The sequence below is a fragment of the Mytilus californianus genome, unplaced genomic scaffold (genome assembly GCF_021869535.1).
Source record: "Mytilus californianus isolate M0D057914Y unplaced genomic scaffold, xbMytCali1.0.p SCAF_7, whole genome shotgun sequence".
NCBI lineage: Eukaryota > Metazoa > Mollusca > Bivalvia > Mytilida > Mytilidae > Mytilus > Mytilus californianus.
In genome coordinates this window covers 6,580,887-6,592,010 of record NW_026262723.1, presented here as the reverse complement: position 1 = coordinate 6,592,010, position 11,124 = coordinate 6,580,887, and the positions used below count along the sequence as shown (strand labels likewise).

The following is an 11,124-nucleotide window of genomic DNA, read 5'->3' as shown; positions in this document are numbered from 1 at the left end:
TTCAGTGCTCGTGTGCCGTTTGGCTCGTCATCAGATGTACTTCTACCAGAAAATGGCCACACACAGTAAACTTTGACCTTGTCCACAGTTAATTTAGCTGAGAGAAACAAACTAGAAGTTTCACGGTGGGACACACAAACGGCACATATACTGGTATATCAGTAAAGCATTTTTAGTAACAATATTAGATAAGACAAAACATTGAAAGGCAAAATATTGTTTATTTCTAACTTTCAAGGATTTTTAAATAATAGTTGTATTTTCCTATTATCAATAAAAGAGGGGTGGACAGCTTTTGAGGGAGGTGGGAGGTGGAGGCGGGAGGTGGGAGACAAAAAATAGGTGGGAGAGAAAAAAAGATTCTAAAAGTGGGAGGCGGGAGGTGGGAGAAGGGTACCCCCTGTCCACCCCCTCATAAAATCCCTGATTAAAAATATGTTTTTCTTCACTTATGTATGATACGTCTCTGATTGCAACATGGATGTAATATCCTGTTATGGGTTTTTTTTCTTTAGTTTAGTGAACTTGCCGAGAAGTGTATCTAATACTTTCCTCTTTAATGCATTTTAAAAAAATTTGTTAAAAAATGCCAAAAATTTACGGAAACTGCCTCATGCTTTTAACTGTCAATTTATCACCTGATATCAAAGGGAGATAACTGATGCAACACAACCCACTTTCTGAACGATAACCAGATGAAAAACCACAAATATTTATTATTCAAAATGTTTTCACGAGTGTGAATGTTACGAATGTCAATCCCAATCCATAGAATGAACAATGAATGGTGAATATTTAATGAACAGTTAAATCCGAATGAAATTAAAGGATATGTGAGCAATGCAAGGGCACAAAAAAAACAAACCCAAAAAACAATAACATCAACATCACTGTCAAGTCATGACAGTAGACCCCAAAAAGACAACTATTTAGAAACTGAAAAAAAAAACCAACCTCAATAATATTTTTACAGTGTCCAATTTTAGATAAACATTTTTTTCCTTTTTCATTAGAAAAATCCATCAACTCTAAATTTATATTCTGAAACTGATACTACTAGACTATATCTATATTCTGTGCAAATATAAGTCTCTGATTTAAAAGATTATCGTTATTTTTTCTTTGTGTGGTGTCTTAAATTAAGTATGACTGCTTTAGTCTTAGAAGTCTTACAACCCATTTTTTTTCTACACTCATTCATTTACCATTGTACATGTTGTATGCACAAAGCATGAATAAATAATTGGAAAAAATGTATAAAATGAATAAGGAAGAAATACACTATCTACACCAAGAACTATATTAAATATCAGAATAGGTCTCCAGACTAACCATAAGTGCAGGACTTTGTCCTAATATTTTAGCCCAGCCACTATACAGAGTCTAATAGTTTTTTAATCAACTAAAATTGATGAAATCTGATTCCATTGAGAAATACACTACTAAGTTTAAGTTATATGTCCCCAGGGAAACCTGTGTGTGCTTGTTTGTATGACAGAACTTTTTCCATTGAGTATAAGATACTTAACTAGCTGTTATCAGTAACTCACTGTGTCAAAGGACAGTGGTTTCACACCCATGTCTGGTACATGGACCATGGTATTTTTTTTAAGAAAAACGTGCTCTACTGCTACATTTAAAGTTTGAATATCATTTGTTCTTGTGTCTATATTTTCAGTATTGGTGGAATCATTAGATTTCTGTTAACTTCTGTTTGGGTTTTAATCCAGTGTTCCCTAAATTAGTTCCCTGGAAAGAGTAGTGGGCTGATTTTATAATTGTAAATGAAAGCTTGTCATTTATTGTTACATGTATTAAAGTTTTTTATTGGTATGATAATTTGATTGACAACAAATTTAAGTAGAAGGTAAAAATCTTGGTGAAGAAAGGTATTTAGTTAGATATCTTCTTCTTGAGAAAACAATTTACATGTCCAAGAGATAAAATGGCATCCTTCACTACGTTGGTTGCTGCACATATGCTAAAAAAAGATGTTTTATTGAAAACAGACATTATCATTGTTATGAAGAGACATTATCATTGTTATGAAGAAAAACAAATATGAATCAATTCAAGGCCTTTTATAGCAGTTTTTGTAAGAGTTCTTTTACTGCTTTGCCTATTATTTCCTATTCCGTAGGTGTGACCCTCATTCAATGTTGCAACCTCCAGTCTTTTTTAATTTTTCCTAACCTTGACCTATAATGGTTTACTGTTATAAATTGTAACTTGGATGGAGAGTTGTCTCATTGGCACTCATACCACATCTTCCTATATCTATAAACACAATTTATGAAATCTAGGCTTCATTTACGTTAAAAAAGGGAAATTTTAACCTAAAAAGGGAACTTAAATAATCTAAATAACAGCGGAGCAAAGAAAGGTTTAGTAAGAACGGTCAGTCCATAGATTGTAATTGACAAATACTTAGTACAACACTTATATCTTGATTCTAACGCAAAATTTTAATTTCAAATCCCACTGGAAACAACACAAAACATGCACAAAATATTTAAAAGCAATAGTAATTTAGCATAACATTTTAAAAGTCAGCTGGTTAGAATAAAAATGTATCAAAGTTGCATTAGATAAAATCAGAAAAAAAGGGTTTAAATACCATAGGTATAATTGGCAAAAGGATGTGCAACCTTATCAGCTAAGAGATTTACCAAAACGTTCATAATAAATAGATATTTTATCGTTTTTACAGGTGATGAACAACATGTAAGTGAAAGACAGAATCTTCTAACAAGACTACTTGATGCTGTTAAACAGGTAAAGAATGTTTGATCTAAAGACAGAAAGAAAACTCTTTATCAAAATACCTTTGTAATTCCACTGTAAGCACAGAAAATGCTGAACAAACTATGTTAAAATGGCTATAAAAGAATTACATCCAGAAGACAATACATAAATGAAAAAAAAACCTAAAGAAATTAATAAAACAGATAAATATGAATAGTAAACACTTGAAACTAAAGCTAGGGCAATACAATCTAACAGAACCATGAATGAATTAAGTACTTTATAAAAAGGGTAAACACATCATGCTGAAGGCATGTGAAACCTGTCACAATGGTAAGAGGTTTGAGCTTGTAATGAATCAGAATATTGGAAAGGAGGTGAAGAAAATGCATAAAAAAAGAACTTTTTGACTTGGATGAATCTGAGTAAGCTATCAAATGTTATGACTTGCAGACCTATTGTGGACAGTTTCTTAATTCTTTGTCTGGTCTTATCTTCATTTGAGAAAACAGATTACTGTGGGTTCATCATTATTCATGGGATACCAATTATCATGGATTTCGTAGGTACAGGTAAACCATTAATTTAAATATTCAATGAAGTACCAATTTTCTATACGCTTGTATATAGACTTTGACAAAACCATGAAATCAAATATCCACAGTATTTTTTTTTATCCAAATCCTGGAAAATAGGTTTCAATAAAAATAAATGAATCCATAGTAACACTTTTTCCTTTATTTGTCATGAGGTAGACTTGTAATACATCAATTGAAGTTAGTAATAATGAAACATTTTTTTTTCATTTAAAGATATTTTTGATTATGAAAAATTCTCAACTATTTTTGAATTTGATCAAGCTCATTTTATGTTTTATAATCAGTGCCAGGTACGATTTGGTGGTAGAACAGAATTAGCTGCAGATGCTGATAGTCGAGTTTCCTGTCTCTGTGCTGCATGGGAAGCTGTATTGCAACATGGGTTAAAGCAAACTAGCAAAGCTTTTCAGGCTCTCAAGTAAGAATTGTGTTTTACAATATTTGAAATTCATGTTTTGAAATTGAAAAGTTTTCTGAAGAATTCTTTATATAAACAAGTTAATGTGAAATATATGTTGAACCTGAAGTATGTAAACAAGTAAACAATTTTAATATCAATTTCTTATGAGAAGCTAAAGTTTCTAATATCTATATATATTTTTAGCTCACCTGGCCATCGGGGCCAAGTGAGCTTTTCTCATCACTTGGCATCCGTCATCCGTAGTCCTGCATCCGTCGTCCGTAAACTTTTACAAAAATCTTCTCCTCTGAAACTACTGGGCCAAATTTGACCAAACTTGGCCACAGTCATCATTGGGGTATCTAGTTTAAAAAATGTGTCCGGTGACCCGGCCAACCAACCAAGATGGCCACCATGGCTAAAAATAGAACATAGGGGTAAAATGTAGATTTTGGCTTATATCTCTGAAACCAAAGCATTTAGAGCAAATCTGACATGGGGTAAAATTGTTTATCAGGTCAAGATCTATCTGCCCTGTAATTTTCAGATGAATCGGACAACCCGTTGTTGGGTTGCTGCCCCTAAATTGGTAATTTTAAGAAAATTTTGCAGCTTTTGGTTATTATCTTGAATATTATTATAGATAGAGATAAACTGTAAACAGCAATAATGTTCAGCAAAGTAAGATCTACAAATAAGTCAACTTGACCAAAATGGTCAGTTGACCCCTTAAGGAGTTATTGCCCTTTATAGTCAATTTTTAACCATTTTTCGTAAATTTTTGTAATCTTTTACAAAAATCTTCTCCTCTGAAACTACTAAGACAAATTTAACCAAACTTGTCCACAATCATCATTAGGGTATCTAGTTTCAAAAATGTGTCCGATGACCCCGCCCGCAAACCAAGATGGCTGACATGGCTAAAAAATAGTACATAGGGTAAAATGCAGTTTTTGGCTCATATCTCTGAAACCAAAGCATTTAGAGCAAATCTGATGATGATAAAATTGTTCATTAGGTCAAGATCTATCTGCCCTGAAATTTTCAGACCAATCAGGCAACACATTGTTGGGTTGCTGTCCCTGAATTGGTAATTTTAAGAAAATTTTCCAGCTTTTGGTTATTATCTTGAATATTATTATAGATAGAGATAAACTGTAAACAGCAATAATGTACAGCAAAGTAAGATCTACAAATAAGTCAACATGACCAAAATTGTCAATTGACCCCTTAAGGAGTTTTTAGTTTTTAGTTTATAGTCAATTTTTTACAGTTTTCATAAATTTTGTAAATTTTTGTAAATTTTTACAAAATATTTTCCACTGTAACTACTGGGCCAAGTTCATTATAGATAGAGATAATAGTAAGGAGCAAGAAAGTTCAGTAAAGTAAGATCTACAAACACATCACCATCACCAAAACACAATTTTGTCATGAATCCATCTGTGTCCTTTGTTTAATATGCACATAGACCAAGGTGAGCGACACAGGCTCTTTAGAGCCTCTAGTTTATACATGTTGTTTTTAATTTAGACTTATTTATATTTTTTATACATGTACATATTATATAGAATTTTGATCTAGCTTATATGTTTATGATTTACTGACAATTGAAATATGCATGGCACAAAAACAGTTTTTTTAAACTAGCGGTTTCATTTTCTTGGAAGAAAGCATTTTGTTGAATTATCTGAGTTTTTTAACTTTAATTTATAGGCAGGTAACAGAAATAACAGGTTTAAACAAAGTATCAGATGTAATTGCTGACATCACAAGTAAAGAGATAGAACCAGGTATGGTCATTTTATACTGAAGAAAATACTTTAATTTACCTTAATTTACTTCTGCACAATTCCTCATTTAAACATTTTTAATGTCTCTGAATAAATATTTCACCAGTGTGAACTTTAAGGGCTATTTAGTTAAATCCTGAAATATTGGTTCCAGTATTCAGGTACATGTTGTTCTCAAAAACTTTTTAAAAAAAAAGGTGATTTCAACCATTTGTTTTTAGCATCAATCCTATCAAAGATGGAGACCACAAAAAAAATATAAACAAACAGCAGATCATCAAACACTGCACAGACAACTGTTTGATTCTTAGACTGTCATTTTCCTCTATTTGTCATCTGTTAAGGATGTTCGCTCCTCTTGTTTTTGAATTTTTGCCCGATATTCGGAATCCTCTGGTTTTATCCATGTAGTGCCATTAAAAATTTGGCCCACTAACCCCTACTTTTCTTTCCAAAATTTGATTACATATAGTTTAAAATGTCATCATTGAAAATGTTATAAAATCCTTGTTATTTTTTCATCGTTTTTTAAAGAAAAAAGGTGCTAATGTTAAATGTATGAAAAATCTAGAGAGAATTATTTCCCGCCAAATTTTCAATGGTTTATATCTCGAAAACAAGCACACGGACCCTTCATTTTTTTCAGCTTTTTTAGTTTCTTTATTTATATACTATTAATCTATAACAGTCTTTTAAAAAGCTTGTTATTTTGAAACAGAGTAGCAAACATCCTTAAGAGTATTGTTTTAATGTGAGAGAAAGTTTTTACTAAGTAATGCATTTTCATGTCTGTTGGGTTATAAGATTATACATGTCTACAGTTAATTATTTCTTGAACTTTCATTTATATATATTGTCGTATATTACAGAGTACTGGCTCTATGTGAAAGAGCATCTAACAAAACATGAACAGGACAGATTTTTTACATTGAAGCATATAAACACAGATGCTGGACGTGGGAGGGCCTGGCTTAGAGCCTCACTGAATGAACATTCTCTTGAGCGTTACATGCATATGTTATTAGAACGAGATGAATTACTTCGGTAGGTATTCTTTGAAGATATAAAGAAAGTTCACATTGATAAATTTTGTAACAGTTTTTAAATTAAACAAAGCTGCCATAAAAAAAACACACATTTTCCCTCCCCAGAGATTACTATCTTTTTACTATGCATGGTCATAGTATTTAAATGTAGACTATATGGTTAGAAATTCAGTCTTGTACAATATTTTACTGGCTTTTATGTAATAGCCAAGAGAGCTGAATATGGTATTAAACACCAATTATCAATCAATCAATCATATTTATATGAAATTCACCCTTTGACTTTTGTAGCCTACTCTCCTATTCTATCTTTATAACATAATAAAAACATATTTATTTGTTTTTTTTTGTAGTAATCATTATGAAAACTGGGCATTTTTACGAGATCAGGAAAGAAACAGTATGTTGCCTAACATGGCTGCTGGTGAGTGAAAACAAGGCTGTAATGACTTCATTTTTGTCGACCTCTTGACATTTATGTCACAAAAGCCAGGCATAGCAATCCTAGATTCCATCGTTAGTTTCGGTAGTGTCAACATTTAGGTTCAGTCTGTAGTTAAAGGATTTTTGGACATCAATAACTTTGTCAAACCTTCATAAAAATTTAAGAAATTTGGACAGAAGCTCGTTATGACCATAATACAGTATCCAGAGCAAAATTATGAAATTTATTTTCTTTGCAGTTAACATTCAGATTTAGTCTGAGGTTAAAGTTTTTCAGTCATCAATAACTTTGTCAAACCTTCATGGAATTTGGACAGAAGCTTATTTATGACAAATGACAATATCCAGAGCAAAATTTCTGTATTTTACTGATAACTGGACTCACTTTTTAAGTCAACATTACACTTTTACACTGACAACAGTAATCGCAGGCGAGACGCAGGGTTCCAGGGAACCTCTTACAAATTTTTATAATATTTATGTGTCATACAAACCGAGTACAGAAAACAATTATGTCATTTAATCATGGATATGTATTTAACACATGATTATCATATAACCTTCAATCATTGTGGATACTAATTTTGATGGATTTTGAAAAAAAATTATTTTCGTAAATCCTGATTTCATGGTTTTGACAAATTCTGAATACAAGCCCTTATGAAATGGTTACCTTGATAATGTTTAACACTTTTGTAGTTCACCAGTAACCACGTCCAAAAAAATCCACAATGTAGAATTTTCTGAATTTTCAGAGATTTGCTGAATTATGTTACTTTATTTACTTGCATCCTGGATTTATTAGTAATCACATGGTTGGTTGTGATATAGTTGTTACTGTATAATTGGAAATTGTTCTGGTGTCCTACTTTCTCAAAGAATTGGATAAGTTTTCAATGTAGTTTTTATTACACATTTTCCAAATTTCATCAAAATTATAATTTAAAACATTTCTTTAATTTAAAGTTATAATTTAATTTCATTTTATGTGTGTAGTAATACAAGTACATATATCAAGTTTAAGAAAACATACTCTATTTAATTGACTTCTGTGTTGCTTTTTCAGGGCTTGGATCAATACTGTTTGCCATTAATGTGGATAACTCCGACTTAAATACAGTGAGACGTCCAACAACAGCTGTCAATATCCCTAATACAGCCAAACTGGTTGGTAGATTGGAAGAGGAGCCACGCCCAGTAATAGCTGGGGAGGAGAGTCCTCCTGGATCTGGATCTTATGGTCTGTTTACATTATCAGGTGTATTCAAGTATAACAGCAAGATAAACAAATCAATTCAAGTTTAATTAAGATTACAATGCCCTTCAGTCTTCATAAATTAGTCCTTGCTATCGTTCTTGTAAATGATGCCTTTATATTCAATCTCTAGTGTCTGCAACAATGATAATTCAATGATAAAACTGAAGTTTCATAAAAGTTGCAGATAAAAAATGTCTTGTTCAGATATGATAAATGGAATGAGTGTTAATTTATAATCAGTGTGATATTTTATCTTTATATGGTTTAGCATCTGATTTGACCCTTACCTGGGTTTTAGTAGCATTTTTTTTCTTCATTCTTTAATATTTATGAATTGTTGGTCCACCATTGTGTGGTTTGTTTGTCTTTTGTCTCTTAACAAGATGCTCTTTATTGCTTTAAAGTTTTTGATCACTCTTTGTTATCATCTTATTATACCCCCGCTTTAAAAAAGTGGGGTATACTGTTTTACCTCTGTCTGTCCGTCCATCCATCCGTCAGTCCGTCCCGTGAATATTTTTCGTCGCATCTTTCTCAGGAACTACATTACAAGGATTTCTGAAATTTGGTTTCAGGGTTTATATGAGTCAGCTATACTGTGTGATGCGTTTTCAGATTCATCACTCAACAACTTCCTGTTTACCTTATACTTTTATCGGGACGGGGGTATCATTAGTGAGCAGTATTCACTTGTTTTTACTACCAAGTTATGGTCTAGTGGCACATTTATTGTCTTTAGATTCCATTTGTCCACAAATATAGTCCCTAGTGTGGACAGTGTGTAACTTGCAAATTTTTTTCATACACCTTTCAAATTTATTTTAATTCTTTATATTTTATGCATATGATAGTAAGTAGGGGGATGAAATTGGTCCAAAAAAAGGTAAAAAATTATAGTATGTCTGAACTGAAAATGTCAATCTGAATTATAGATCCCCTTAACATAAAATTGTCAATATTTTGAGTTGGTAGACTTTTCTATAATTTTGATATGATTTGTTATAATTTTAATATAATTTGTACCTAAAGTAGTACACACTGTAAAATTCTTTTTGAGAAAATGCAGGTGGGATTTATTAAATTTCCATTTGTTCTTCTAAAGAAATGCACTACAAAATAACTGTCCAGGGCCGATGTTTTTTTCGAAATTATCTAGGTACATATTTTCCGATACAGTCAAAATTGATTCAGTAGTAAAATGTAAATATTTTGTATGATTATTTCACATCACATTTCCAAGTTTTTAGTCCCCTACCAACGAAGTCGAAGGGGACTTTAGGTTTTCACTCTGTCCGTCTGTCCATCCGTCAGTCCGGCAACTCAGCTTTCCACACTTTTTTTCTTCGTTCTTGAAGATATTGATTTGATATTTGGTATATAGTTATATCATGATAAGTTATAGATAAAGTTCGAATTTTGTTCAGGTCTGATGATTAAGTCCAGAGTTATGGTACATAAAAAAACTCCATAACTTATGTTAGAGTACTATGTTAAACCATATATATATGTACAAAGGGAGATAACTCATTTTTTAAAAGACATTCTTTGATAAATTGTTTGAGGAATTTTGTGGCAGGTTTATATGTTATTTTGTTCAAACTAATTTTCCGAATGCTACATGTATATATATATATATATATATATATATATATATATTTTTTTTTTTATTAAGTGAAATCCTTTAATTAGATAATAATCTATTTTTATTAAGGTATATATTTCATTACATTACATTGTGTAGATAAAAGTTGTTGACATTTTATAGATAAGTTACAAATCTATATTAGTTTGTGACAAATGAAAGAAAAAATATTTGGAACTATTAATTATATTTGATCGTAATTTGAAAATTGATATACATTGTATTACATCATATCTAATTTGAGAGAACTATTAATCATATCTAATGTTAGAGTGTTATAGGTTTTCCACACTTTTTTTCATCATGCTTGAAGATATTGATTGACAATTGGTATATAGTTTTATCATGACATGTTACAGATCAAGTTCAAATTTTTGTTTCTGTCTGATAATTTTGTGCAGAGTTATGGTCCTTGGACTTGAAAAAATTCACTCATATATTCAGTTTTCCACACTGTTTTTAGTCATGCTTGAAGATATTGACTTGCTTTTTTTGTTTGTTTACACCATGACAAGTTATAGAACAAGTTAGCATTTTGTTCCAGTATAATGAATTTTTACCCGGTAGGGGACTATGTATTGCTATGCAATACTCTCAGAATGCTTGTTTTTAATAATAAACTACAAGAAACTATTCAAAGTATATTATCAATAAATATTTCAACTTTATAGATCCAAAAAAGAAAGAAAAGAAGAAAAAGAAGAAAAATACTCATATTGTTAGTTTTGATGATGGGACTTCACAAACTTTATTTCATCATGTGAATCCCTCAGAGCAATATTCTACTCAGCAGACGGAGCAGATAACAGATATATCTGTATCTGGCACCTCACCAGTGGAAAATATTCTGAGGAGAGAATATTCCTTAAACAGAGAGCCAAGTATTGTTTCCAATACATCTCTAGACCAGGCTTCTGTCAGTTCTGCAGATTTTGATGTCAGGTAAATCATATATAGAAAATTATGCTGTCAAAAAAATTCACAAAGCGAAAAACAGTGTGATACACTTATTGAATATGTTTAAATGAGTAAAATGAAGAATATGAGAAAAATTTAGATGTTCATAGATTGTTCTGTTTTATTTTCTCACCTGTACTGCAATACTAAGATGTGCCATTTCTGGCTTTTGTTACCAGTTACTGCTCCATTAGTAGTAACCAGTATGTTGCTTAAGAAAAACATAATTCTGGATAAGTC

At 31.3% G+C, this 11,124-nt stretch overlaps 1 protein-coding gene across 1 annotated transcript in view; it reads left to right on the top strand.

Annotated features, from left to right (window-relative positions):
• Positions 1-640: 640 nt before the first annotated feature.
• The window catches only part of LOC127708969 (sorting nexin-29-like), a 29,208-nt gene continuing 18,724 nt past the window's right edge, over positions 641-11,124 (top strand). The window contains exons 1-8 of the mRNA XM_052214200.1: positions 641-787; positions 2,711-2,775; positions 3,629-3,762; positions 5,461-5,537; positions 6,407-6,581; positions 6,937-7,007; positions 8,094-8,267; positions 10,599-10,869. Coding sequence (XP_052070160.1) covers positions 781-787; positions 2,711-2,775; positions 3,629-3,762; positions 5,461-5,537; positions 6,407-6,581; positions 6,937-7,007; positions 8,094-8,267; positions 10,599-10,869 — 974 coding nt within the window. The 5' untranslated portion in view covers positions 641-780. The remainder of the gene's footprint in view (positions 788-2,710; positions 2,776-3,628; positions 3,763-5,460; positions 5,538-6,406; positions 6,582-6,936; positions 7,008-8,093; positions 8,268-10,598; positions 10,870-11,124) is intronic.